At 64.5% G+C, this 27,013-nt stretch overlaps 1 protein-coding gene across 1 annotated transcript in view; it reads right to left on the reverse strand.

Annotated features, from left to right (window-relative positions):
* Positions 1-5,831: 5,831 nt before the first annotated feature.
* The window catches only part of COL11A2 (collagen type XI alpha 2 chain), a 28,479-nt gene continuing 7,297 nt past the window's right edge, over positions 5,832-27,013 (reverse strand). The window contains exons 8-66 of the mRNA XM_058306555.1: positions 26,388-26,567; positions 24,200-24,259; positions 24,044-24,085; positions 23,744-23,806; positions 23,357-23,431; positions 22,774-22,860; positions 22,488-22,544; positions 21,803-21,856; positions 21,657-21,710; positions 21,495-21,548; positions 21,279-21,332; positions 21,095-21,148; positions 20,977-21,021; positions 20,816-20,869; positions 20,403-20,447; positions 20,171-20,224; positions 19,933-19,977; positions 19,745-19,798; positions 19,472-19,516; positions 19,216-19,269; positions 19,059-19,103; positions 18,838-18,891; positions 18,446-18,553; positions 17,524-17,577; positions 17,207-17,260; positions 17,068-17,112; positions 16,932-16,985; positions 16,770-16,814; positions 16,600-16,653; positions 16,457-16,510; positions 16,189-16,242; positions 15,645-15,752; positions 15,461-15,550; positions 15,225-15,278; positions 14,752-14,859; positions 14,504-14,611; positions 14,329-14,382; positions 14,192-14,245; positions 13,917-14,024; positions 13,657-13,710; positions 13,365-13,418; positions 13,135-13,188; positions 12,927-12,980; positions 12,142-12,249; positions 11,777-11,830; positions 11,548-11,601; positions 11,357-11,410; positions 10,878-10,931; positions 10,537-10,644; positions 10,351-10,404; positions 10,152-10,205; positions 9,820-9,927; positions 9,601-9,654; positions 9,305-9,340; positions 9,109-9,162; positions 8,729-8,996; positions 8,070-8,182; positions 7,546-7,752; positions 5,832-6,871 (exon numbers count right to left, since the gene is read on the reverse strand). Of these exons, the coding sequence (XP_058162538.1) occupies positions 6,731-6,871; positions 7,546-7,752; positions 8,070-8,182; positions 8,729-8,996; positions 9,109-9,162; positions 9,305-9,340; positions 9,601-9,654; positions 9,820-9,927; positions 10,152-10,205; positions 10,351-10,404; positions 10,537-10,644; positions 10,878-10,931; positions 11,357-11,410; positions 11,548-11,601; positions 11,777-11,830; positions 12,142-12,249; positions 12,927-12,980; positions 13,135-13,188; positions 13,365-13,418; positions 13,657-13,710; positions 13,917-14,024; positions 14,192-14,245; positions 14,329-14,382; positions 14,504-14,611; positions 14,752-14,859; positions 15,225-15,278; positions 15,461-15,550; positions 15,645-15,752; positions 16,189-16,242; positions 16,457-16,510; positions 16,600-16,653; positions 16,770-16,814; positions 16,932-16,985; positions 17,068-17,112; positions 17,207-17,260; positions 17,524-17,577; positions 18,446-18,553; positions 18,838-18,891; positions 19,059-19,103; positions 19,216-19,269; positions 19,472-19,516; positions 19,745-19,798; positions 19,933-19,977; positions 20,171-20,224; positions 20,403-20,447; positions 20,816-20,869; positions 20,977-21,021; positions 21,095-21,148; positions 21,279-21,332; positions 21,495-21,548; positions 21,657-21,710; positions 21,803-21,856; positions 22,488-22,544; positions 22,774-22,860; positions 23,357-23,431; positions 23,744-23,806; positions 24,044-24,085; positions 24,200-24,259; positions 26,388-26,567 (4,272 nt within the window). The 3' untranslated portion in view covers positions 5,832-6,730. The remainder of the gene's footprint in view (positions 6,872-7,545; positions 7,753-8,069; positions 8,183-8,728; positions 8,997-9,108; positions 9,163-9,304; positions 9,341-9,600; positions 9,655-9,819; positions 9,928-10,151; positions 10,206-10,350; positions 10,405-10,536; positions 10,645-10,877; positions 10,932-11,356; positions 11,411-11,547; positions 11,602-11,776; positions 11,831-12,141; positions 12,250-12,926; positions 12,981-13,134; positions 13,189-13,364; positions 13,419-13,656; positions 13,711-13,916; positions 14,025-14,191; positions 14,246-14,328; positions 14,383-14,503; positions 14,612-14,751; positions 14,860-15,224; positions 15,279-15,460; positions 15,551-15,644; positions 15,753-16,188; positions 16,243-16,456; positions 16,511-16,599; positions 16,654-16,769; positions 16,815-16,931; positions 16,986-17,067; positions 17,113-17,206; positions 17,261-17,523; positions 17,578-18,445; positions 18,554-18,837; positions 18,892-19,058; positions 19,104-19,215; positions 19,270-19,471; positions 19,517-19,744; positions 19,799-19,932; positions 19,978-20,170; positions 20,225-20,402; positions 20,448-20,815; positions 20,870-20,976; positions 21,022-21,094; positions 21,149-21,278; positions 21,333-21,494; positions 21,549-21,656; positions 21,711-21,802; positions 21,857-22,487; positions 22,545-22,773; positions 22,861-23,356; positions 23,432-23,743; positions 23,807-24,043; positions 24,086-24,199; positions 24,260-26,387; positions 26,568-27,013) is intronic.

A 27,013-nucleotide genomic window follows, 5' to 3' on the forward strand; every position in this document is an offset into this window, starting at 1 on the left:
TCAAAGAAAAAATTTAATGCATAATATGAATATATTCAGCTTTATATCAGCACAATCATAAAATATAATTTTAATCTTCTTTTTTAAAGGAAGAAGGGGTCCTCAGAGGCAGAAGTGCCCAGGGCCCACGGAGGTCATACGGCAGTCCCGGACATAATAATCAGGAAATTTTATGTGCTTAACAGCAAAGCAGCAAAATACAAAAAAGCTGGCAGAGACGCTCCACTCTGAGCTCCTGACATCGTGGCTGCAACAGCTGAGCATGACTTTGGGTTGCCCCATCTGGGAGAGGCTGAGCGGACGCGTTCAAGTGCGGTCGTGGAAGGGCAAAGGGTCTGTTTAGCAGGGAGCCGAGGAGGAAGGACAGCAGACCCTTCTCAGTCTCAGTCATCCCAGCGCACCTTCAAACAGTGTCCCAGTACCCCCCACCCCATCCCAGGGCTCATCCCCATCTGTTCTCTTGTGACACCAGGCCCCAGCCACAGACAAGTGGCCCTTGGAGAGACTTTCCCAAACCAGGCCAACCAGACGTCTCTCCCGGAACCTGACCCGTAGGTCCCGGGACACAAGAGCAGCTCTGCCAAGCAGGGTTCGTGGCCGCGCTCCGGGGGCAGAGTCCACGGGCCCCTGCTCCTGAGGTCCCCAGGGCAGGCAGCATTCCTCCCTAATAACCCAACCCTGCCTTCAATTCTTTGAGCACCCCAATATTTTTACAATACATTCCCTTTGGGGCTTAAGCTGTTCAGAGTCAGATCTTGCTGTTTGCAAGAAAAAGAAACAAGTAGTATGGGGGCTCGGACGGCCCTCAGATCAAAAGCGTAAAAGGGGAGCCCCAGACACTGGTGTGTCAGCAGTAACCAGAAAGGCAGAACCACGATGGCTCGGTCAGGTCCCTTGCCTCTCTTTCCAGTGCGGCCTGTCCTTAAAGGCGCAATTCTTCCCTTTCAGAGCAAATACCATCTCTACTTGGCAAAAGATGCTCGTGTTCAGAGAGCAGCCCAGTTAGAAGCAAAGCACCGCTAACGTCGGGGACACCCGAAGCCTCAAATCTAACCTCCGCCCAGACCTACTCAAACCAGACCACCTGCCTCTGGGGACTTGTCCATCCCATCCTTCTGTCCCCAGGACCCCAATTAAACACAGCCCTACTTCCCACCTTCCCCTCCCCTAACATCTCTGAAACATGATCGTTGGTCTTTGGTTTTTGTTTCTTTGCTTCTATCTCATTCTGAAAAGGAAGAAGAACCTTCAGATGGTAATAGAAGTGCCAACACCTGGAGAGCTGCAGTTGTGAGAGATCTTTACTAGCCCTAGCAATGCAGGTATAACTTACTTAGCTAATAAGTTATATTTATTATATATGTTTCTTTCCCAGTAATAAAGCCCAGCCCCTGGGGAGAGAGGATCACAAAATGGGACTATAGCACCCACCAGCATACTTTGGCCGGAGTATGTGTGGAGTCGGAGCCACTTAGAGGTGAAGAGGCCAGGCCAGGAACGTGGCTCCGCCCCTCGCGCGGCCTTCATGTCCAACGTGTCCATTGTCTGTTACGCTTTGGAAAACCATCCATTTCTCTTTTTTTTACACATTTTTAAAATTAAAGTTAATAGATCATAAAGAATGTTACATTAAAAAACATAAAAGCTTCCCATATAACCCACTCCCCACCCCCACTGCCATCATTTTTGCATCTATTTCTTGAGAATCAAAAGACCTTCGGCCTGGAAGGAGGGTGTTACTAATTGAAAGTGAGGCCAGAGCCAGGTAAACAAAAGGGAGGGACGGGGGGGGGGGGGGGCGGTGTGGGGTGGCTCTCCCGGTCGCTGTGCTCATCCCTCCCTCCGTCCAGGGGCACTGGAGCTGTCCTGGGCCTTCAACCAGCCCTGGAGGCGCAGGTCTTGCCCGTGGAGATGGGTCTGCCGGCAGCGCCTCTTAGGCTTCCACCTTCCCAGGCGGCTGCACTGAAGATGAGGAAAACGGGACAGGGGCCGGGTACAAGCCGCAGGCCCCGAGCCTGAACAGCTCACCTGGTCAGGAAGCAGGCCGGATGTGGCCCCGGCGCCCCCTGCCCAGCACACCGAGCTGGCAGAAGCAGGCGCGACACCACCGTGAAACTGGGTCACCCATTGCCCCCCACTTCCAGCAACTTCTTCCTGAGGTAGCCAGAGCCCTGCTCACCGGCTCCCTCCGCTCTCTTCCCTTCCCCGCCCCAGCCACCCTGATCCATGCAGAAACTACAAATCCCAACATGACCACAGCCACGGGAGGGGGAGAACATTGGCTGGTAGCTCCCTGCTGTTGCTGTTGTGTGATGCTCCCCTGTACCGGAATCTAAGTCATCCGTATTTTACAAGTTGCCTTTTTTTTTTAATTAGATGACATTTTTGGCTTTTTGTTTTTTATCGCTCCCCTCCCGCCCCCAGATGGTACCCTCATCAGTCTGCTCATCTTCTGTAGGAGGCACTGGGTAAGGAATCAGGGCCCTCCCATGTGGGAGGCGGGTGCCCAACTGCTTGAGCCACATCCGCTCGCCCTACAAATTCCCTTTTGGCCTTGAGTCACAGGCGCCACAGCCAGCCCTCCGCTCTCCCATCCCAGATCCCGTCCACAGCCTCCAACCTGCTGCGGGCTGTGTGCCTGTCTCCCTCAGTCCCTAACCCCACCTGGGCGGGGCCCTGCTAGAGCACAGCTCCATCATGCAACTCACCTCTCAACAACCATCAATGACTCCCTCTTACTGAGTTCAAGTTAAACTTTGAGAAGCATCAAGACTTCAGAAACCAGCCCCTCTCTCCTTTAACACCTCCCCACTCCCATCCAGAAGCTTCCATTTCCCCCAAGCCATTGGCGCCCCGGTCAGCACCCACATACCCAGATGCCAGGTGCCCGCAATACCCTGGAACCCTCCCCTCTAGAGCCCTGCCCCTAACTCTTTCCATCTTTCCTCAGCGCCAGGCGCAGGCGGCTGAGAGGAGGGAGAAGTCCCGCTGCAAGGAGAGGGCGGGGGTCCCGGCGTCCTCGGCCACACCTTGGCACACAACGGCTCATAAAGTGTCAGATGGGGCTGGTAGCGCACCAGTCAAGTGCGCGTCTGTGGATTGGCCTAGCCGCTGTGTATAAATGTTATTTGAGTGGCTGAATGGCATTGTTTCCACGGAGAAAAGCCCTCTGAGCTCTGAGCATCTGATCAAAAGTGACCTTTGGCGACACTCCCCTTTTTGCGCTGGGAGCGACAAACTTGGGTTCGGCGCCAACTTCAATGAGCATGCGCAGAGAAACCTCAGCGCTGGCCCCGCCTGGCTGGGAGAGGGTGCGGGTCTGGAGGGTGGGAAGCATCGATTTAGGGCTGATCCCTCCTCCCTCTTTTTTTTTTTTTTTTTTTTTGAGGTGCCAGGGCCGGATTTGAACCAGGACTTCCTACGTGGGAAGCCGGTGCTCAACCACTGAACGATATTGGCTCCCCTGAGTTGGCTTTTCATTTGGTTACTTGTTTGGGTTTCTTGTTCTGTTCTTAGGAGATATGGGGACCCTACCGGGACCTCGCATATGGGAGGCGGGCTCTCAACCACTTGGGCCCCCCCAGTCCCCCGCTCCCCAAGGCTGATCTCCTGAGCTCCGGGCCGTCGGGGAACACCCAGCGGGGTCTGAAACCTTCGGGCCTTGGAGACTGGGCTGGAGGACGCGAGTGGTTCCGGAGACCCGTTCCCGCCCTTCACCCCACCGGGACGGGCTGGGAAGCGCTGAGCACTCCTTCTCCTTTCGGCCTCCTCCTGGGCTGCAGGAGGTCTGAGGGGGCTCGTGGGAGCCGAAGGAGCGGCAGCGGCTGGGGACCTCTGAGGGACCCGATTTATCCCGCTCGCCCTGCAGCGCACCGAGGCCTCGGCGCGGGCTCCAGGGGGTAGCAGAGGCGGGGAGACGCGCGGAGCCCGGGCGCGGGGGGCAGCAGAGGCGGGGAGACGCGCGGAGCGGGGGCGCGGGGGGCAGCAGAGGCGGGGAGACGCGCGGAGCCCGGGCGCGGGTGCAGCAGAGGCGGGGAGACGCGCGGAGCGGGGGCGCGGGGGCAGCAGAGGCGGGGAGACGCGCGGAGCCGGGCCGCGGGGGGGGGGGGGCAGCAGAGGCGGGGAGACGCGCGGAGCCGGGGCGCGGGGGCAGCAGAGGCGGGGAGACGCGCGGAGCCGGGGCGGGGGGCAGCAGAGGCGGGGAGACGCGCGGAGCCCGGGCGCGGGGGCAGCAGAGGCGGGGAGACGCGCGGAGCCCGGGCGCGGGGGCAGCAGAGGCGGGGAGACGCGCGGAGCCCGGGCGCGGGGGCAGCAGAGGCGGGGAGACGCGCGGAGCCGGGCCGCGGGGGCAGCAGAGGCGGGGAGACGCGCGGAGCCGGGGCGGGGGGCAGCAGAGGCGGGGAGACGCGCGGAGCCCGGGCGCGGGGGCAGCAGAGGCGGGGAGACGCGCGGAGCCCGGGCGCGGGGGCAGCAGAGGCGGGGAGACGCGCGGAGCCCGGGCGCGGGGGCAGCAGAGGCGGGGAGACGCGCGGAGCCGGGGCGCGGGGGCAGCAGAGGCGGGGAGACGCGCGGAGCCGGGGCGGGGGGCAGCAGAGGCGGGGAGACGCGCGGAGCGGGGGCGCGGGGGCAGCAGAGGCGGGGAGACGCGCGGAGCCCGGGCGCGGGGGCAGCAGAGGCGGGGAGACGCGCGGAGCGGGGGCGCGGGGGCAGCAGAGGCGGGGAGACGCGCGGAGCCGGGCCGCGGGGGCAGCAGAGGCGGGGAGACGCGCGGAGCCGGGCCGCGGGGGGGGGGGGGGGCGCGTCGGGGTTCTGACCCCGCGCCTTCGTCTGCGGCTGGACTCCCCCGTTCCCGGGGGAGAGCTTCCTGGGATCGGAACGGCTGACGCCCGGCTTTCAGGATTGGGTTTGTCCTTGCGGAGCGGGGACGGTCGCGGCGGTGCGGTCGAGATCCGCGGGCCGGAAGAGGTAGGCGGGGCAGGGGCGGCGGAGGGGCGTCCGTGCTCGGCCCCGGGCCGGGGTACGAGAGCGCCCCGCCAGGCCCGCCCCGGGCTTTGCGGACGCGAAAGCGGACACCCTTGCACCCGTGCACACACATGCCGGCGCCCCTGCGGCCCTGGGAACGGGGCCCTGGGAACGAGCTTCGTAACCTCCCGCCCGGGGACCAGCTGCGCGGGGCTGGGAAGCCCCAGGGGGACGCCAGGCTGCGCGGCCAGCGCTGTGCCCATGCGCCCCGACACCTGCTCTGGGGGGACACGCGCTGCTGCATTAGCCGCAACAGAGACAGCTCCGGAAGGGGGGGGTGGGGACGGCCGGGAGAGGGAGGGGACGGGACGGGGACCGTGAGCGACGCCAGCTGAAGCCTCCAACGCTGTGGGTGCGAATCCACGCAAGAAGGGAGTACCTGGCTTTCGGTGCCAGGACCATGGCAAGGCTGGGGGAGGGACAGTCAGAAGTCCAGGGGCAGTGAGTAGGGACTCGGAAGCAGGCCATTTAAGTCTCCTTCCGGCCTTGATGTCCCTAAAGATGGAGGGGGAGCCTGGGTGGAACAGGGCAGGGTGGGCACGCCCACACTCAAGCCACCTCCCGCTGGTATCAGAACCCTGGGCCGGAGGGACCCTGGTTCCCCACCCCGTGCCACTGGGGCACCGGTTTTGTGCGTCTGTATTTGGCACCCGGGCTCTGCAAACTGCTAGGGCATCCCAGCGGGACGGGCCCCCCGGGGAGTAGGGGCGAGCCGTCCCCCTCTGGTCACAGCCTGCCTGGAGGAAGGGACGCGGGGGACGTGGTGAACTGAGTAAATTAACACAAGCAACCGCACACACACCCCAGGATGAGACATCACGTTGTTTAACCATCAACCACAACGCACCCTGGTCACAGGGCGGGCAAGGTCCTGGGAGTCCCCTCCACCCGCACGCCAGGTAGTAACCCTTTCACTGCAGTCAGGGAGGGGAGGAACCCAGGGGAGGGACTGGGCGTCAGGATGGCAACAGGATATTTGGGGGCTCAGGGCCATGGCGGTTTACCAGCAAATAGAAGTCCCACATTGCGACAGCCTGCTGAACGCAGGCCCTCACCCCCCATTCCTCCCTGGGGAGTGCCTGGTCACCGGCACCCAGCAGCCCCCGCCAGACCCAGGCCAAGTGGAGAACAGCAGGTGTGGAAGAGGGAGCCAAACACCTGGGGAGGAAACGCCCCCGGGGAGACAGAGCCGGCGCCCTGAGGCAAAGCAGACCCTGATTCCGGGGCGCACAGTGGGAGCTCAGGGGGGTGGGGAGGAGGCGTGGGGGCCCCCTGCAGTCACTGAGGAGAGCCCCGAGCAAGGAGGGGGGTGCCGGGGCGCCCAGGCCCAACAGCTGCTGATTCTCGTTGGCATTTCTCTCTTTATCTTTGTGTTCATTTGTTTTCTGCTCTTTAAATAATAGAATTTTAAATACAAAATACACAGTGTCCTTTCTCTTCCACTTGTTTGGGGCGCTGGGAGGCGAGTTTTAAATAAGGGTCTCAGCTCTCTGACAGGTCACAGGCTCCAGGCGGGAGGGCGAGAGCCCCAGGTGCCACCGCTCCTGGGGTATCTGGCACCCAGGTAACCCCTCCCCGGGACCGCCCCTGCCTGGGGGCCCCTGGGGGCCTGGCCCAAGGCCCCGTGGGTGGCGAGGGCCCCCTGGGGAGGGGGCGGTGTGCTGATGCCAGCGGGTCCCAGGTGGGCCTGGGTCAGGCAGAGAAGGGCCTAGCCCATGAAGCACACGGGCCCCAGCAGCACCCCGCCCCGCCTCGGAGGGGCCCCCAGGTCTGCGAAGGAGGCGTCGAGGACCGGCAGCTGCTCCACCACAGGCGTCCGCACCTCCAGCACCGTCCGGCCCTGCTGGGACTTGACGGAGAAACAGAGGAGGACGAGTGAGCACGGAGGGGGCAGGCGGACCCCCGGACCCCGGCCTCAGGCCCCCGCCCGCGTCTCCTCTGAGCACCCCGAGGCGGTATTCCTCCAGCCTGCACCACGTGTTCAGGCGTGCTCCATTTTCTTCCCAAAATTTCTTCCAGAGTCAGGAAGGGGCAAGGTCGGAAAGTTCTTTGTGTGTGCGTGTGAGAGTGTGTCTGTGCGTGCGTGCATGTGCGTATGTGTGGGTGTGCACAGCCAGGGAGGGGGCCTGGGTTTTCTCTGAGGGGCTCTCTGGGTGGGTGGTGGTGGGAATGTGTCGAGGTAAGCGGCTGTGCCTGTGATGACAGCCTCCGTGGTCCCACGTCCATCCAGGCGGCCTGGGTGTCTGTGTGTCCACCTGTGACCCAGGGGGCAGGTGCCTCTGCCGGGCAGCCTGTGCGTGAGCCGGCTCCCCTCGCCCTGGGTGGCTCTGGTGGGTGCACAGGCGTGGAGCCCACCCAGTCTGACCGCCATCCTTCGCCCTCCTCATCCCTGCCTGAGCTCCCTTGGGCCCGTCGGGTGCCGGGAAGCTGGACTCCTCCTGGTTCTCCCCGAGCGCTGCTGCCCAAGGGACCCCCCAACCCCGAGCCTCAGGGCCCAGGACCCCCGGCTCTCCCTGCTCCCACCTGACAGCCGTCTCTGAACTCCTTGACGTAGGGGCTGGTCTCGGGGCTCAGCTCGTCCTCGTTGGCGCCGCGGAGCCGCAGGGGGCCGTCGCGGGCCGCCCCGGAGCACGGGTAGGAGATGTTCTGGTGAGCGGAGACGCTGAGCAGCCGCAGGAAGGTGAGCTGCACCACGCCCACCGGGGAGCCCTCCGAGTCCACGTAGGAGAACTGGGAGAGAGGGGGGAGCTCAGGGGCGACAGCGACGGCGCTGGGGAGCACCGGGGCGGCTGAGGCAGGGGCATGAGAAGGCAATGGGTGCAAGGAACTAGGGAAAAGGGGGGGCTGGAGAGGGAGCCAGGGGCCTGGGGGCAAACGAAAGGCAGACTTGTGTGTGGGATTGTCAAGGGAAAGAGGCAACATGGGCACTGGGGGGCAGATAAGAAAGCAGAAGGAATCCAGGAGTGGAGAGGGGCTGCAGGCCCTGCTGGGGAACACGCCTGGGGGGCGCCCTAGACCGAGGGGTACACTACGGGGCCAGCGCCCACCTGCGTGACATCGTCCCTGGGCACCACACAGGTTTCCCCGCCTGCTGTAAAATTGCAGAAAACCCGGAAGGCGTCCCGAGCACAGCCCTGGTTGGGGTCGACCCAGTACTCTCCTGTTGGGTGGGGGAGAGCGACGGTCAGGCCACCCCAAGCTCCCTCCCCAAGATGCCCCTTGCCCGTCGCGACTCCCACTGCCCTCCCTCTGCTCCAACCCCCTCCAGCCCTCTCCCCAGCATCCGCCCTCGCCCTATCCTCTCCCCCCACCCGTGGCCCCACGGACAGCACATGCTCCTCCTCCCATGCTCTCCCCCAACAGCAACCCCAGGTCCTGTGAGCGGAGGGGGGAGTGTGCACTCACACTGGGCCACGTGAGGCTGCAGGCTCACACGTTTGTGTAAATGCAGTTATGCATGTACGCGTGGGTATGTGTATCTGGGCTGGCATGGAGCTGGTAGCACTGGTACGACACTACCAGTTGTTAAAATAGTCGCCTACCTCTGGCCTTGGTGAGAAACAGCCGCTGTGCTGAGCCCCTCAATCCCCAGCCCCACATCAACGTCTTCCCAAGACCCCCAGCCTCCCCCCGGTGGCCCCGGGCCCATGCTGCCACCAGTGCTTTGACGACTGCCCCTGGTGCATGCCCCGAGGTGGGCACTGACCGTCGGGCAGCTCAGGGTGGCACAGCTTCAGGTCCTGGCAGGTGCGGGCGGGGCTGTCCTGGGTCCCCGCCGGCCGCCTCATCTGCTCGATCTCATCCCGCAGGGAGTCCAGTGAGCCGAAGATCTCCTCCAGGCCCCCGGGACTGCCCGGGGCGCCGCCAGCGGGCACGGCCTCGTCTTCCTGCACGAGGCGGCTTCCGTCCACCGAGCGCCGCGTCTTCTTGGGCATCTGGATGGGCAGCGGCTGGATCACCTCTCCAGGGGGGCCCTGCGTGGAGGCACAGACGGGCAGGGCGAGAGGCGAGGTCAGCGTGGGGGTGCGAGAGAGGGAACCCCAGACCAGAGGGGCAGTCAGAGCGGCGGCCCGACTCGCAGCTCACCGGGTGGCCCGGGGGGCCCTGGACGCCCTTCTCTCCCTTGGGTCCAGCTGGGCCCTGTCAAAGAAGAAAGCGAGCTCAGGGAGGGGCCGGCGGCCACAGGGGGACTCTCCGGCCTGGAATCAGGGGCTCAGCAGGGAGGCTATTTGCCCTGCACAGGCAGGGGAAGGCCCAGGCCAGAGCTGATGGGGTCACTCACTGCGGCTCCTTTGGCTCCTTTGGGGCCAGCGGGTCCCTGGGAAATGAGGAACAAGAAAGAGGCGGTCACCGCCGGTAAGGACAGGCCACGGGGGGACGGAGGGCCGGGTCGTGAGTCCAGGGGACCCTGGGCTGACCACAGGGGGAGCAGGGGGCAGGGGACATGGGAGGCCCAGGGCGTTTGGGGCTCCTGAGGGCTGGGCTTGTCGGGCGGGCAGGTGCCAGGGGAGGAGGAGGCCGATGACGCAGGGGGGCAAAGGAGTGAGGGGTTTCCGGGGGGAGCAGGTGGGTACTCACGGGCAGGCCGGGCGGCCCTCCAGGGCCCAGGGGGCCGGATGCTCCTGGGATGCCCTAGGACGGGGAGGGGGCCGGGTCAAAGGGGCCCTCCCGCCCCGCCTTCTCCGGGCGTCTGTCCCTCCACCCTACAGCCGGATCTCCTCGCCCACCGGCTTCCCAACCCCGACGCGGACCCCATCCTCGTCCCCCAGCCCTTCCCGGACCACTGCCTCCACTCACCGTCTCTCCCTTCTGGCCGGGGGAGCCCTGAGGGCCAGGAAGCCCCCGATCGCCCTTCTCTCCCTGCTCCCCAGGGGGCCCGATCAGTCCAATGAGGCCTGGGTGACCCTGGAGAAGGGGTCAGGTGGTCAGGGGGTGCAGAGGGAGACGGGTGGGTGGGGGAGAAGCAGATGCACAGGGTCGGAGCCAGGAAGACTCAGAGAAGGACAAGAGGGGCTGGGAGAGACCCCCGGGGGTAAGACCCCGAGCCCGCAGCAGGTGGGGGCACTGGGGGCCCTCAGGCTTGGGGGCTGAGGCTGAAGGGAGAGGCCCTGCCTCTGCCTGTCACTCACCTTCTCTCCCTTGGCTCCAGCATCGCCCCTGAGGCCAGGAAGCCCCGGGGGGCCCTGTGGGCAAACGGGAGGTCACTCTCTCCAGGTACAGGTGGGACCAAGTTCTCCCCCCACTGCTTCCACTCCCTGCAGGGCTCGGCCCACTGCCCCCCCCCCCCGGGGCTGCCCCAGCCCACCCGCCCCTTCTGCCATCACTCACCACAGGACCCGGGGGCCCCGCCTGGCCTGTGGCTCCAGGACGGCCTTGCTGGCCCTGCAGTAAAGGAGACCATCAGGGTCAGGGCTGTCCCCGCCAGGCTCGCCCCTCTTCTCTCCACTGCCCGCTCCTCTCCTGGCCCTTCCCCCTACCCCCCCCAGCCCACGTCCCCCTCCCCTCCAGACTCACCACTGAGCCCGGGAGCCCCCTCAGACCATCAGGGCCAGGCTTTCCTGCGGGGCCTGCAGGACCCACGGGGCCGGTCTTTCCCGGGGCGCCCAAAGCGCCAGGATCCCCCTGAAACACACGCAAGGAATGCGTCCTAAAGGGCGGGGGGCGGCGTGCAGGTTGGAGCTCGGGGGTACAGGGTGGAAGGGGTGAGGCAGGCCGGAGGGGCAGGAGCCCAGGAGCGGCGGGGGCAGGAAGCAGCGTGGAGGACCGCGCCCCCCACACGTGCAGGTGGACTTCAGGGAAGCATCTGGAGACAGGCGCCCAGGGGCAGGGTCCAGGGCGCGGCGGCCTCTCCTCACCTTGGCTCCCTTCTCGCCTTGTCGCCCCTCGGGACCAGGTGTGCCGGCAGGGCCCTGCAGGAGGAGGCAGGAGAGAAGGTGAGGCCGCGGGCAGCCGGCTCGACGCCGTCGCCCTCCCTGTCCGCTGGGCACACACCTGCGCACACAGGAGCGAACGCAGGGGCCGAGCCCCGCAGGGAGACCCCACGGCTCCGCGGGGTTTCAAACGCCTCCTGCCCACACCCCGCCCAGGGCCCCGCCTGCCCCAGTGCCTAAAGGGGTAACCCCTGCAGTGTGCACTGTGATTGGCCAGTAAACACCACCTGGCAAAAACACACATCCCAAAGCCCTGCATCAAATATACCCAAAGAGGCACTGGCAAACACGCATGCGCATCGACCAGCCCCAGGCGTCTGCCCCGCCCTCCCACGCCCCATCCTCCCCTCCCCCACCCCGGGGCTGGCCCTCGGGGTCCCAGGTGTCCACCTCCCCTCACTTACCCGCTTTCCAAGTGGTCCAGGGGGTCCATTCTCCCCAGTGGGGCCAGGGGATCCCTAGGGAGGGAGGGAGGAATGGGATGGGTGAGTCTCTAGCCTCCCATCCAGGGACCCCTCGGGGTGATCCTGGAAGCGGGGTACAGAGCCTGAGGGTTTGGGCTCAGTGGTGGCGGGACGGGTCGCCGGTCACTCACAGGCTGTCCTGGCTCGCCATCCTCCCCACGGTCACCCTTAGCACCATCCTGGCCCTGCAGGGAGGAGGCAAGTTTGGGGGGGGCCAAGCCAGCTGATTACCCCCAAAACTGCCATCCCGCCGCCCACCCTGCCATCCCCACAGCGTCCCACGCCAGGTCCATCAGGGGCGCAGAGACCCTCCCTAGGAGCCCCACCCTCTCCACCCCTCCCCTCTGTGGGGGTACTCACTCGAGGACCACCTTCTCCAGGGGGGCCAGGGTCACCGGGAAAACCAACAGGGCCCTGATCCAGGGGAAGAGAGGTCAGGGCCACGCCCACGTCCCACCACAGCCAACCAGACGCTCCCACAGGCCTGAGGGAGAGGCTCCACGCCCCCCATCACCACCCGTCCTCTTACGCTCTCGGGGTCCTAGCGAGGGGTCGGCTCTCCCTTTCTCTCTCTCCGGATCCTAGACCCCATACTTCCCTCCCGGGAGACCCCATTCCCAGAGCCTCATTCCCGAGCACCCCCCAGTCTTAGGCCTTTCTCACCCCCACACACCCGTATTCTCAGGTCTCCCATTTGTGGGGCCCTCTTATCCCCCCAAACTCACAGGGTTCCCTTTAGGGCCATCGTCGCCCGTGGGGCCTTTAGGGCCTGGGGGTCCCGCATCGCCCGACTGACCAGACTCTCCTTTCTCCCCGCGCTCTCCACGTGGACCCTGGGGGATGAGTGGGGGGCATGGGTGGTCCCAAGGGGATTTTTTTTTGCTCTCCCTTTCCCCCCGCCCCCCCTTGTCTGCTCTCTGTGTCCATTCGCTGTGTTCTTCTGTGACTGCTTCTATCCTTATCAGCAGCACAGGAATCTATGTTTCTTTTTGCTGTGTCATCTTGTATCAGCTCTCCATGTGTGCGGCACCATTCCTGGGCAGGCTGTGCTTTCTTTCATGCTGGGCAGCTCTCCTTACGGGGCGCACTCCTTGCATTTGGGGCTCCCACACACAGGGGACACCCCTGCATGGCAGGGCACTCCTTGCGCACATCAGCACTGTGCGTGGGCCAGCTCCACACGGGTCAAGGAGGCCCAGGGTTTGAACCCTGGTCCTCCTATGTAGTAGGCAGACACTCTATCCGTTGAGCCAACTCCGCTTCCCCCAAGGGGCTCTTGAAGAACAGACAAGCAGCTCCTGCCTCCAAGATCCCCCCCAGCCTCCCCCACCCGGCCCCTCTCAGTGACAGTGGGATGCACACAGAAAGTCAAACCTATGAAGCCCCCTACCTCTTTCCTTCAAGGAAAGGGAGACAGAGCTCACACAGTCCCAGGGAGGCTCACAGGAGACGCGGGGCTGGGGCTAGGGAGACGAAGGGGCTTTGGGGGCACCTCCCGGCTTTCACTCACCTTGCCACCTGGCTCCCCTTGGACCCCTGGAGATCCTGACTCTCCTGGCTCCCCCTGCAAGGAGATGGGGCTCAAAAACCTCCTTTCCCCCAAAGCTCCAATATCCCCCCACACTTCATTCTATCCTGACCCCTCCAACCAAAACTGGCAGGACTCCAGCCCGCCTTCCCCTCCCCCCAGACCCACCCTTTCACCCCTTCCCAGGTACCTTCTCTCCAGGGGGACCCAAGTTTCCAATGCCTCCTGGGGGACCTTGTGGACCCTGGAGGGGGAACAGAAGCAGGGGTCATTGCCTGGGTGGAGGGTGCTACTCTAGGGACAGCAAGGAGGCAGCAAGGAGCAGGGGCCTTCCCAGGGGTCGGGAGTTTATGGCCTGGGGACAGGGAGGCAGGGGCGTGGCCACCGAGGCCTGAAGGGGCAAGGGGCCGAGGGACTCACATCAGCACCGTTGGGTCCAGCTGGGCCTCGAGGTCCTGGGGGGCCAGGTGGTCCCTAGAGAGAAACACATACACCAGGGTGGGGAAGGGCAAGGGGAAAAGGAGAGGGATGGGCAGGGGTGGGTGGTGGAGGGTGGGTGGGAGGAGAGGTCCTTGGCAGAGAGGAGAGGCGGGGGACAGGGAGCAGCATGCAGTCAGGACATTTGGAGAAAGTGTGGGGGGGGATGGGCAGGAGGGGGAGATCAGCCGGTGGGGTGGGGTCGTAGGGGTCACGCAGTCACGGGGTCACTCACCATGGGGCCCACGTCTCCAGTTTCTCCCTTCTCCCCCGAGGGGCCTGGCAAGCCCTGGGCAGGGACACAATCCCAGACCCAGTGACCCGCCCAGCAGAGGCACAGCCCGAGGGGTGGGCCCCCACCGTCCCCCCTGAGGTCCCACATGCCCCCCCCATCCTCTACCCGCCTCCCCCATCCTCATCCGCAGGCCGGGCTCAGGGGCAGACATCTGCCCCCTCCCACGCCACCTCTCAGCCCCCGTGCCACCCCCAACTCACCTGCAGGCCAATGGGTCCGGGGGGGCCGTTGAATCCTCTCGTTCCTTCATCCCCTTTGGCTCCGAAGTGTCCCTGGGGTCCCCGAGCTCCGGGCTCCCCGTCTGCTCCCTGAAGAGGGACAGGGACAAGGACACAGAGGCGGGGCATGGGTCAGGCCACACGGAGCTGGGCACCAGGCCCAAAGCCCCCTACTCCCACCCCACCCCAAGGGCGGGGGGATTGAGGGCCGTCTGCAGGGGCGGGGCCTCGGGCAGGGAGGGGCACCGGTCACTCACCGCTGCTCCAGGCTGCCCCACGGGACCGATGGGTCCAGGGGGTCCGGGAGGGCCCTGGGGGAGAGAGAGAGTCAGAGACACCAAGACAGAAAGGGAGCTCACCCCAGGAGGTCAGAGGGCAAAGGTCACACACTCACATGTTCGCCCTTGTTCCCTTTGGTCCCCTTCTGTCCAGGGTCTCCCACCTCGCCCTGGAGAGAAACAGATGAGACACTGAGGAAGGAGAATAATGGGGGGGGGGGGGGGGCGGCGACACACGCGGGTCAGCGGCCTCACTGGGAGGAAGCTGGAGGCGCGGTCAGGGCTCCTCACCTTGTCTCCGTCCTCTCCGGCCCCGCCCGGGGGCCCGGCAGGGCCCGGAAGCCCCACAGGGCCCTGGACCCCATCGCGGCCAGTGGGGCCGATGGGGCCCTTGTCACCCTGTGGGACACGGAGAAATGAGTCACGGCCTGCGGCCACCTCAGCCTCACACCCTCCAGGGCCCACCCTCCGGGGCCCCCCAGCAGCCTCGGCTCGCAGACCCCACCCCAGCATCCCGCCCCCGGGTTCCCCATACTCACCGGGACACCCTTCTCTCCTGCTGCTCCAGGGGGACCCTGTGGGCCTGGGCGCCCTGGGGGGCCGATGGGGCCCCCCGATCCTGCTGCCCCTCGCTCCCCAGGGGAGCCCTGAGAGAGGCGATGGAGTCAGACACGCAAGGAGGAGACTCGGCCACCCACCCGAGGGCCCTAACCAGATGCCTTCGGCTGTCCCCACTCCTCCTGCCGCGTCCCCATCCCCGTCTGGGTGCAGGTGTTCCGGGTCCCTGTCCCCGCCTGGACCCAGATGCTCAGGGTCCCCGTCCCCGCCTGGACCCAGATGCTCGGGGTCCCCGTCCCCGCCTGGACCCAGATGCTCACGGTCCCCATCCCTGCCTGGATGCAGGTGCTCGGGGTCCCCATCCCTGCCTGGATGCAGATGCCGCTGCACGCCTGTCCTCACCCGCCCCCTTTGCTGGGTCCTGCCACTGCGCCCCCAGGGCCCCCAAGCTCACCGCAGGGCCAGGGGGACCAGCAGGGCCTTCGTTCCCCTTCAGGCCAGCTCCGCCCTGTGAAGATTTGGGACAGCAGTTGAGAAGGGGAGGTGGGCCATCACAGGAATGGGGGTCCAAGAGACACACAGGGGAGGGCGAGGGTCGGGGAGGCCGATAGGCTCAGGGACGGGCTGGGGTGGCCCTGGGGGTCCTGGGGTGTGTGGTGACGCATCACAGTCGACTGGGGTCACACTCACAGCAGTGCCCGGCAGGCCTCTCTCTCCTGGGAAGCCCCTCAAGCCAGCAGGACCGTCCTTCCCTGGGGCCCCCGGGGGGCCAGGGTCTCCCTAGAAGGGAAGAAGAGATGGGGAGCCGTGGCCAGGTGCCCGTCAACTCCCAGCCCGGCCCCCAAGTTCCCCTTCTGCCCAGTCCTCCACTGACCTTTGTCCCTTCCTTGCCGGAGGTCCCGGGCAGCCCCTGCTCTCCGGGGGGGCCTGGAGGCCCTGGGTGGCCTCTCTCCCCCATGGGCCCCGTCTCTCCTGCGGCTCCCTGGGAAGGGGGAACCCAATCTCAGACCCTTCCACCCGGCTGCCTGCCCGGAGAGCCAAGCCTGGCTGTCCCCAAACAGCCCCGCCTCCCTCCACACACACATGCCCCTAGGACCCCTCCCTCCCGCCCCAAAGCTGCTGGGAAATTCCTGCCCCGCCCGGGATGGGGTGGGGGCGGTAATGGTTTTCCTGCCTCTGTGTAGCAGGACTGCGTCTGTCCCTCAGGGGCACTGACTCTTCTCCAACAGAAGATGAGAACCGCCCCATAAACAGACTGAGGGTCAGGACCCCCACCCCAAACCTCAGCCCTCACCCCTTACTCCAGCCCCGGAGGCCGGGGTCAGGCAGAAACGGGGCAGGGGCACACGTTTGGGAAAAGCGGGGAGTGGGGCAGGTAGACTGAGGCCAGGTCAGGGGTCTCTAGGGGACAGACATACCTGAGGTCCCACCACCCCTGGGGGGCCAGGGGGGCCCGTCTTCCCTTGGAAACCCTGAGGGAGGAAGAGGGGGGTGCGAGCAGTGAGAAGAGGCAGCGGGCGCTGCGGGGCAGGTCCCCCGTTCCCAGGGTCACGTCCTTGGCATTGCATCCGAGCCACCGGCGGCGACCGCCCCGCACTGCATGAGAGCCTCCCTGGTGGGCCTTCCAGAGCGCTCCCCGGAGCGCGTAAGGATCTGGGGGGCTCGGGGGTCAGGCACACCACTTACCACTTCTCCTCTCTGGCCGGGGTGCCCTGGCAGCCCGTCCTTCCCGGAGGGGCCCTAGAAGGGGTTCAGATGCAGGTGAGCTCGAGGGTGGGAAGGGGGAGGGGAGGAGGCCTGGGGGGGCAGGGGGCCAGAGGTTGACTTACAGGTGGGCCTTTGGGGCCAGGAAATCCATTGGGGCCTTGAGGTCCGGGAAGACCCTAGAGACAGACAGACTGAGCCAGGGGGGTGGGGGGTACTGGGCAGGGGCAGTGTCCTCCCTGGGCGGAGCAGGGGCCGGGAGCACTGGGAGCAGAGAGGCACCGGCCGCACTCACCCTCTCTCCAGGGGGCCCGTGGGGGCCATCGCCGCCTGATGTTCCCTGTTGGGGGGCAGGGGGCGGAGTCAGGGGGCAGGAGAAGCTGCTGATAGCCAGGCTGGGGGCGGTGGGGGGGGAGGCTGGGGCGGAAGCGGGCAGGTGGGGGCAAGCACCACGAACCTTAGCTCCAGACTTGCCAGTGGCGCCTCGGGGCCCGCGCTGACCCCGTGGACCCTGGAGGGAGAGGAGGCGGCGGTCAGGAAAGCCCACGCCCGCCCTGGGTCTCCGGCCGCCTGCCCGTCTCCCCGGCACTCACCGTGGGGCCCCGTTCTCCCCGAGGCCCCGATTTCCCCGACAGGCCCTGGTGGGAATGAAGCAGAGAAAACACGTCACCCTCTGGCATGACGGCCCCGGAGCCCCCTCCCTGCCTCCCACCCCTTCTCGCCCCAGCTTACCCGGGCCCCCTTCTCTCCACCGGCTCCAGGAAATCCAGGAAATCCCAGGGACCCCTGCAGAGGGTGGGAAAGGGGGTAACTGGAGAAGCCAGGACAGGGGGGAGGGCCCAGGAAGGGCCCAGTGAGGGAACACCGGAGCTCCGCCCACAACGGTGGCCTTGGACCAAGCAGGGGCGCCCTGGGCCTGTCTCCGTGTCAGTAGAGAGGGGTGGGCTAATGCTCTCTGGTGTCCCCACCGCCCCTTCAGACCGGACTTCTGTGAATCGGGCTCAGGGAACAGAGGAAGAGGAGGGGGCGCAAACGGGGCACTGCGTTACCTTGGGACCCTGGCGTCCGGGGTAGCCAGGCAGCCCGGGAATGCCCAGCTTGCCCTGGGGAGAGAGGGGAGCGATTAGGGGAGAGGAGCGCAGGGACACTCCAGCCCTGGAGAAGAGCCACCCCAGGGCACCGCCCAGCAGCGCCCCCCACCCAGACCACAGAGCCCCATTCCTCGTCTCGCGACCTCGCCTCGCTGGGAGTGGGTTTTCCCCGATTCTAATGCTCAAATCCTGTGCCGGGAGCCTGAAGTCTGCAGCTCCCCTGAAGTCTAGCCCACCTCGCACCCACAGCTCCCGCCTCTCCCAGCACGCACCCCGGGCCCCCGGGCCGGTCTCCTTGGGGCCTGCAGCCTGCCCTGCACCACCCAGCCTCCCGCACGCACGGTCATGCTGCAAGGCCCGTCTCGCCGAGGCAGCTGAGGAGCAGCGGCTGGGAGCAGGAGGGGACGCCAGGCTGCCTGGATGCCCACCTGGCGTGCCCATCTGGCCGCAGGGCGAACACGCTCACCAGCCCTCGCCTCCCTCTCTCCCACACAAGCCGCGTGCCCTGCCTCCGGGGACTGCCTGGCCGTGCTCCGCCAGGGCTGCTCGGTTGCTCCCGCCTCACCGCCTCTGGACTCTGTCCTTCGGGGGCCTCGTTCTCACTCTGCCTTGTGCCCCCCCCGCCCCGTTCATCCCACACAGCCCCTGTGCCTGCTCTCCACCATCCGCGGCTGGCTCCCACGGTGGAATTTATCCTGACTTCTTGGGCTTCCCCCTCCACCCATCGGGGCCGGGAGGTGCCCCCGCAGGGAGAGGAGCGTGCCAAATGTGCCCTCGTCTTTGACTGTCTTGCTCTGCTTTGGCACCCAGGCCCCCCAACCCCAGCGCCTGTGCCCCAGCCCCTAGAGAACCCTGGCGTGGGCCCCTCATCCCCCCTCACCTTCTCGCCCATGAGCCCAGGGGGGCCGGGGTCTCCGGTAGGTCCAGTGCGTCCCTTCGGCCCCTCAGGGCCATCTTCCCCCCTGGAGCCAGGGACGCCAACCTCGCCCTGGGGGGGGTTGGAGAGGTGAGTGGGGGGGGCTGGAGGTGGGGGGTGGGCCCGCGCGCAGAGGCGGGCACCCGGGAGGCTGGGCGGGTGGGTGGGGTCCCAGAAGCTGCGAGGGGCAGGCAGAGTGTGATGGGGGGTGGCTTGACCCTTAGGGCTGCCATGGTACTGGGACGGGCTGGAAGGGCGAGCACTGGAGTGGGGAGTCGGGTGCCACGGGCAGAGGCCGGCGACGAGGCCTCCCGCATGGAGGATCTCCGGGTGCCCAGGGCGGGGTCTCTACTCACCCGGTCGCCTTTCACGCCCATGTCGCCTTTGAACCCTGGAAAGCCGTCCTCTCCCTGAGGAAGATGGGGGGACGCCCCGGGTGAGGCAGGTGCAGGGGTTACCGGGAGGATGTCGGGGGAGGGCTGGGGGGGGGCTGCAGGAGCTGGGAGGGCACAGCTGGAGGGGGGAGGGGAGGGGGGCAGGACGGTCGTGGGGGCAGGGAGGGGGGCGCAGGGCTCACCTTTTCACCCTTGTGGCCCTTCAGGCCCCGGATTCCATCCACACCCTGGAAGCAGAGGGGGGTGGAGGCAGCCGGGTGAGGGGCGGAGCTGGGCGGGGGGCGCGGAGCCCCTAAGACCCCCTCCCGCGCCCCGACTCCAGCCGGCAGGGGCAGTTACCTTGACCCCACGAGGTCCTGGGTATCCCAGGGGACCCTGAGGGCCAGATGGACCCTGGAAGGAGAGAGGGGAGTTATCCAGGGGCCCCGGGGTGTCAGCGTGAGGGCCTGCGGGGGCGGGAGAAATGCGAGCGACAGCAACGCTGGATGGGGCCAGCGGCGATGGGATGGAGAAGGCGGCCAGATGGCGGGACCACGAGGAGCTCCCGAGGGCCGGGTGGGGGCCCTCGGGGCGGAAGGACTGGGGGAGACCTCACCTGGTTTCCTTTGGTTCCAGGGGGGCCTTCCTTCCCGGGGTGACCCTGGGGGTGGGAGATGGAGGATGAGCCACTGGCCCCCGGCGCCTCCCCCGCGCCCCTTCCCACACGTCCTCCCGCTCAGGACGGCCCTGCGGCCCAGTGAAGCGACCGGCCACGGGCAGGCATGCCGGCAAGGGACGGCTGTGTGCACGGCCCCAGGGCGAGCACCGAGGCCACTCGCCGGGGAGCAGCGTCCAGGGGCGCTGGACTCAGAGGCGGGAGCCCACTCACCGGGAGTCCATCGGAGCCAGGCATGCCGGGCAGCCCTGGCTTCCCGTGAGGACCCTGCGGGGAGACGGGAGGCTCGGGGTCACCAGAGGCCCAGGGGTGACCACAGGCCAAGTCCCGGCCTCATGAGGGCCCCCAACACCCGGCCCCCCTCTCAGCACACCCGCTCCCCACATCACTCAGTCACGTACCTTCTCTCCATGGGGACCGACGGCACCCTGGGGCCCGGGGAGCCCCTACACACAGGGAGAGAGAAGTCACGGGGGCTACAGGGACGGGCCCTCTCCCTCCTCCACCAGCCTCCCCTGTCAACTCGGAGCGTAAGCCACGAGGGCCTGAGGTCCTTAAGCCCCTGTCCCCACCCGGGCTCTGCCCGTGCTGGAAACTCTGGGGAGGTCACTGAAGTGGGGGAGGGGGCAGGCCACTCACCTGGGTCCCAGGCGTGCCCTGTTGTCCAGGAGGTCCTGGCTCTCCCTGGGGCCCCTAGAAACAGACAAGCAGGCAAGGGCCAGGAGATGGTACGAGAACAAGCTTAGGGCCCAGAGCTCAGACCCAGCAGGGAAGGACAAGAGGACAAGGGTGGGAGACAGACGGGATCAAGATGGTGGCAAAGATGTGGGGGGCTAAGGGTGGGGTGGGCTCGCCCGTGTCCATCACTCACCAGGCTCCCTTTGGGGCCTTGGGGACCGTCCATGCCTCGGACTCCCTGAAACACAAGCGGGGCGTGAGCAGGCTGGGAGGGGGCTGGAGTTCCCCAGCGGCCCCGCCATTCCAGGGGGTGGGATGTGGCGGGCGTGGTTCGTCCCCGGCGTAAGCATCCAGCCAGCCCAGGGCCGCGGGGCGTGGGTCTGTGGGTTTGTGGGGTCTGCCCTGTTCCTGGAGGAATTTTCTTTTCTTTTGGCTCCCCTTGGTACCCCGCACCGCACGGCTCTCCGAGGGCACCAGGGGGTGAAGGCGGAAGCGGGCAAGGGGACACGGAGCCCTCTCACGGGGACGGGGAGCAGTTAGGAAGGGTGGAGAGTTTGGAGAGGTCGGGGGGTAGAGGCAGGGTCAGGGATCAGGGACGTCACCTACCGGGGGTCCGGGAATACCAGGTGGGCCTTTGGGGCCAAGGAGACCTCGGGGCCCCTGCATTGGGGGTGAGGGAGGAGAGGGCGTGCCCAGGTGAGACAGAAGGCCCCGCCCCCCGCTTCCCAGAGAACCCCGTCCCCCAGACCCACACCCCGGACACTCACCGACTCTCCAGGCAGCCCCCGAGGCCCGATCTCCCCGTCGTCTCCCTGGAGGGGTGGGGGTAGTCAGGCGGACAATCCCCCAGGCCTCCCCTCCAGAGCCCCCCGCCGCAACACTCACCCGCTCTCCATCATCGCCGGGGGGCCCTGAAAGGCCCTGGGCGCCTGTCTCACCCTGGAACATGGAGGGCCGGTCAGAGGGTCAGGGCCCAGCACAGGCAGGCGGTGACCCCTCCAACCAGGCACCCGCCTGGGGCCCCCGGCCTCCCCCCCCTCTGCCCTCGATACCCACCCCCGCTACTCACCCTGTGTCCCTTCTCCCCGGGCAGCCCAGGGAGTCCATCGAATCCTCGGTCGCCCTGTGGGGAAGAGGGGCCGCCAGAGTGAGGGCCCGGCCCCTTTCCCACCCTCCCCTGCCATGGCACGGGCGGGGAGGGGGAAACTGGGGAACCAGGCCATGCCCAGAGAACAGATGAGCCCAGGTGGGCGCTCCACGTGCGGGAGAGGCCCCGGCCTCCTACCTTCACTCCGGGTTCCCCAGGCATCCCGCGGGCCCCGTCGGCTCCTGCGCGACCCTGGAGGTGCGGGCAAGTGTCGGAGCAAGCAAGGGTACCGTCCTCGGCACTCCATGGCCCATCTCCCACCCACATGCCATCCCCCTCCCCCACCCCCTGGCCACTCACTCTTCGTCCAGCCTTGCCAGGAGGGCCTGAGAGGCCCTGAGGTCCTCGGGGGCCCTGGACGGGGAGAGACAGGCATTGGTTAACGGTCACGGGCCCCGGGGGAGACGCTGGGTTTGAGGATCAGCTATGGGGGCTGAGAGGGTCACCTGAGGTCCTAGGTCTCCAGATTCTCCTTTCAGGCCAGGGCTCCCAGGGTGTCCCTGCGGGAGGGAAAAGTTGGCCGTGTCGGGGACACACCCAAGAGTGACCGCAAAGTCCCTTCCCCAAAGAAGCAAAACTCCTGTCAGCCTGGCCCCTTTCCAGAAAGGTTCATACGTCCCATACACACACACACACACACACACACACACACACACACACACACACACACGAGAAAAAAGCCCCGGGCGGCGGCCTTGGCCCAGTGGTTAGGGTGTCCGTCTACCACATGGGAGGTCCACGGTTCAAACCCTGGGCCTCCTTGACCCGTGTGGAGCTGGCCCATGCGCAGTGCTGATGCGCGCAAGGAGTGTCCTGCCACGCAGGGGTGTCCCCCACGTAGGGGAGCCCCACGCGCAAGGAGTGCGCCCCGTACCCAGCGCAAAAGAAAGTGCAGCCTGCCCAGGAATGGCGCTGCCCACACAGAGAGCTGACACAGCAAGATGACGCAGCAAAAAGAAACACAGATTCCCATGCCGCTGACGACAACAGAAGCGGACAAAAGAAACAAGACGCAGCAAATAGACACAGAGAACAGACAACCCGGGTGGGGGGGAAGGGGAGAGAAATAAATAAATAAAAATCTAAAAAAAAAAAGAAAAGCCCCCTCGCCCCGATACCCTCCTCACTCACCAAGGGTCCAGGACGGCCCGTGTAGCCCATGGGCCCAGGGGGTCCACGGAGCGCCAGCTAAGGGAGCGGGAAGACAGCAGAGCTGAGCACAGGCCACTGAGAACTCCCACCTGAGAACACCCTCCAAATTCACTCCTCCACTCCTAACTCTAACCTCCCACCCTCCCTCCTCAGCCCCAAACCAACCCCGCCCCGGCACCCTTCACCCCAGCCTACCCTTGCAGCGCCCCCCCGGAGCCCTGCTCTCCCCGTGCCCCTCCTCCACCGAGAGCCCCTGCCGACTCACCCGCGCCTGCTGCAGGATGGCCTGGGCCTGGGCCTCCTGGGCCGCCACCACAGGGCCCTTGTCACCCCCGCCACTGCCAAACCGGAACTGGCGTTGGGAGGGCCAGGGGAAGGAGAGGAGGCTCAGGATCTCTTCCAGGACACCCATGTGCCTCCCTACCAGAAGCTTCATCCAGAACGTTCGTCCCACCCCAGGTCCCAGGAACCCCTCCTGCCCTCCTCCAGTGGCGCCCATGGGTTCCAGTTAATGACGTTGAGGTTTTTATAAATTCAGCTCCATCCCTCTTCCCCACTGTCTAACCTCTTTCCTCTGGAAAGACTCTCTTTTGGTTCTAAACCTCCCTGAAGGATAGAATTTTCTACCTGGTTCTAGGTAATCCTAATTTGGTTCTAGAAGATCTATGCTTGACTCTAGGTCACCTACTGAGGCCCTAAGCCCCCACCCAAAGACCAGTCCCTTGGGGTTGACGGGCTTTAGATTCCTGCACTGCTTTCCTACCTTCTGGGTTCTTGAAGACACAACACAACCCCCTTGGCCACCCTCCCCCACCACCACCCCTTCCCAAACCCAGAGGACAACTCACTGGAAGCATGAGGGACGTGCCAGGAGGGCCAGGGACCCCATCTGATCCAGGGAGCCCTGCTCGACCAGGGGGACCCTGGAGCAGGGAGAGAACGAGAAGCCAAGAGCGACAGCCAGAGGGACACATTAGGGCTTTGGCATCATTTTGAAACCCTCCCCAACGGACTGAGTGTAGACTTCCCTAGATCTTTCCTGAACACCCTCCCACCATGGAGAAAACGGAGGGTGAGACGCCAGGCCATTCCTCTCCCCAGCCAGGGCCCAGCCTCCCTTCCGGATGCTGAGGAGCGCAACCGCCCCTCATTCATGAATCAGCAGCTACGGGGGGTCACTGAGCAGGGGCGCCCAGTCGGTACCAGGGCCTCCTCCACACAGGACAGTCCCTTACCCTCTCGCCGGGATCTCCAACCGGGCCAGGGTTCCCCTGGATGCCAGGGGGACCAGTCAACCCCTGAGGAACAAAACGAGGAGGGGGTCAGATATAGGTGAGCAGAGAGTGCAGACAGGAGGGGGTACGTGGCTGAGGGGTGGTCTCCACAGAAGAAGCCTGGACGTCTGAGGAGCCTCCGTGGGACGGATGCTCTGGAGTTCTGAGGAGGAGGCCTGGGCGTCTGTGGGGAAGGCAGGGGCACGCGGGCACGCGGGGTCCCCGAACGGGAATGGAGGCTGAGGTCACAGCTGGACTCACCGCAGGGCCTTCTGGGCCAGGGGGCCCCTCCACGAGCATACCCTGGGGAGTGACGGTTAGAAGTCAGAGGCTCCAGGGCTGGCACTCCCCCCACCCGCACCCCACCCCCATTCCCTCTCCTCCACCGCCCTCAACGCTGTCACCAGGGTGACTTACAGGTTCCAGCACTGCAGGTTCCCCCTTCTCTCCCTTCAGCCCCCGGGGTCCACGGGCAGCCTGAGGGAGACACACATGTAGCCCCCAGTGGGGCCCGTGAGCAGCCAGGACCCCAGGGCTCTCCCACCCAACTCCCGCCTTCACTCCCAGATCTTCTCGAGCCCCCTCTGGCCCAGTCCCCAACCTCCCAGCCCTCCCCAATCTCCCAGGGAGACCCCAAAATCCCCCAACCCCACCAGGCCCCCGTGAGCTCGCCTTCCCAGTCCCATCTCGGCAAACACCACCCCCTCCTCTCCCTTACAGCCCCTCTCAGGAAGGCCTCCCCACCCTTCCCGGAACCCCAACCCCCAACCTTCCCAAACCTTCTTCCACAGACCCCCACCCTTGTCCCCAAACTCCCTCGGACCCTAGGAATCTTTAAACCTTAGAAGCCATCACCTTCCTCACCCCTTCCCCAACCCACCAAATATGAACCTCTCTAAGGCTGTAGATAGAGTTTTATTAGTGGGGGAGGGGAGAGGGGCAATGGATCCATATGAGAAACCCATAAAAGGTACGGGGCTTTTCTCCAAAAGAGAAAAAGTGTACGCCTTTATGCACAGAATTTTACTTAGAATTTCAAGGGGTTCACAAGTTAAAAATTCCCCCAGGGTTAAACATCCATACTAGAGGTAGATTCAGGGGACAATTGTCCCTGATATTCTGAACTCGTCTCATCACTGTTTTGTTTTTCTTTTTTGGGGGGGTGGGGGAGGTGGTTGGGGGGAATACAGCACTTGGGCTCATTCATTCAACCCCAGGGCAAAACCTCCTGAAGTCCTGTAGTTCCTACCCCAGTCAGAACCTGAACTCTCCCTCTGGTCCTCCCTTATCCTGAGCCCACCAGTTCCCTCCCTCCACACCTCCCACTCAGATGCCCAACCCCAGCTCGAGGGCCAGAGCCAAGACAAGATCAGGGAGAAGGGAGGACCCCACCCCACTCACCCAACCAAGGTACTGAGAATGTCCCCTTCCACCTCCACCCTGACATTCAATGACCGGTTTCCAGATCCCCCCAAATCCCAGATAAACCCCACATCTCCAGAAAGCAGCACAAAGGAAAGGCAGCAAAAGGTTAAGGGGTGGCAATATTAGAAAGGGGAGGGGTGGGGGAGGCAGCAGGGTAGGGAAGGCAGCCATAACTGCAAGGCAGGCACAGGAGGAAGTGGAGAGGAAATACCCCAACTGACAGGAAGCGGTTGAAGACATGGCAGACAATTAAAGAAGGGAGAACAAAGGCACAAATACTTGGAAGCAAGAATGAGGCCATGGCCAAGAAAAATTAAACACGGCCAAGATGGTTAGAAAGTGAAGAGAACAAACAGGAAGTGGTTGGACAGACAGGAAGCGCCCAAGAAAAAGGATCCAGGGAGTGGACCTTCGACATGGCTACCAGGACCGAGAGAGAGAACAAATTCACAAAACTGACAGAACATGACTCCTGGAAGGAGAATCGTGACAATGAAAGGAAACTCTTCCAGAAAACACAAACATCAAGGCTAAGACACACAGGAAGAGGCCACTAGAAATATCTAGGCCCACGAAGGAAACTTTATGATTTGGATGACTAAAAACACACAGAAAATCGCTTAGTCTCAAAGGAAATTACCACGAGAAGCATGAAAAATTAGAGCCAAACACAGATAATAAGTGTTTACTTCATTCCAATCTGACACAGTCACCAAAATGGATGCCACGGCTGGAGAAGACAGGAGAGACAGGCAGGAAGTGGCCTCAAGATTAGAAAGTAGGAAATTCGATTCTGTGACAGCAACACGGACAAGAAATTGTTCTGACCAAGAAGAAATGATGGAGACAGACTGAAAATGGATGTAAAGTAGAGATTTATTGACCAAAAGCTAAGTGAAATCCAGTTTGACTGAAATAGAAAGTGCCCAAAAAAGACAGGAAGTGGTCATAAGATTTTTTTTTAAATCCCAGTTGCCCTCCCAGAAGGATCCACAAGGAGTCAGATAGAAAAGGAAGGCAGGAACGAATCTTCTCAAGCAACATATACACCTGATGTGAACAGAAAACGGCACTCCACCCAGGCGAAGTAGCTCACAGCCAATAATGACCAAAAACAACAGGAAGCGATTCTTGTAGCCCCCACGGAGGCCGAGCACGGAGAGGAGCTCCCTTCACTTACGGCTCCCGAGTGTGCTGTCTCCGCAGAGAGGGCAGGGCCAAGCTCGGTCTCCTCACGGTAATCGTCCCCATAGCCATAGGTGTAATCGTAGGGCCCCGCGGGGGAGTCCGTGCCCCCCTCCCCGTATTCCTCTGCCGGGAACCTGTCGGCTGTGGGGGGGACCTGGAGATCTGTCTGCTCCTTCCCGGGGGTGGGGAGGGAGAGGGGGTAGACGGGGGCATTAGGGCTGAGAGGAGGTTTTGCCCTGGACCCCAGGGTACACCGACTTCTAGCCCGAAGGACTCTGAGGGTAAGTGGGACTGGAGTTTATCTCACAGAGGGGCAGAGGGAGTAGCAGCACGGAAAGGGGATGGGATGGCCACCAAAGGCTCAGAAGGAGGAGGGATGTCCAGCCATGGGCCTGGACGGGAAGAGACGGTGGGTGGCAAGAAGACTGGCCGGAGGGCTGGACACAGAGCAGACAGGCCACGGACATAATGACAGACAAAGGAGTCCAGGGAACGACCGAAGAGATGGAAGGAGAGACTGGGAAGAGAGGAAAAGTGATAGCGTTTGACAGAAAATGGCACCTGGGTACAGAAATATGACACAGAAAGTAAGATCACCTGACACCAATACGGAGAGGC

This window comes from Dasypus novemcinctus, chromosome 11 (assembly GCF_030445035.2).
Source record: "Dasypus novemcinctus isolate mDasNov1 chromosome 11, mDasNov1.1.hap2, whole genome shotgun sequence".
Taxonomy (NCBI): Eukaryota; Metazoa; Chordata; class Mammalia; order Cingulata; family Dasypodidae; genus Dasypus; species Dasypus novemcinctus.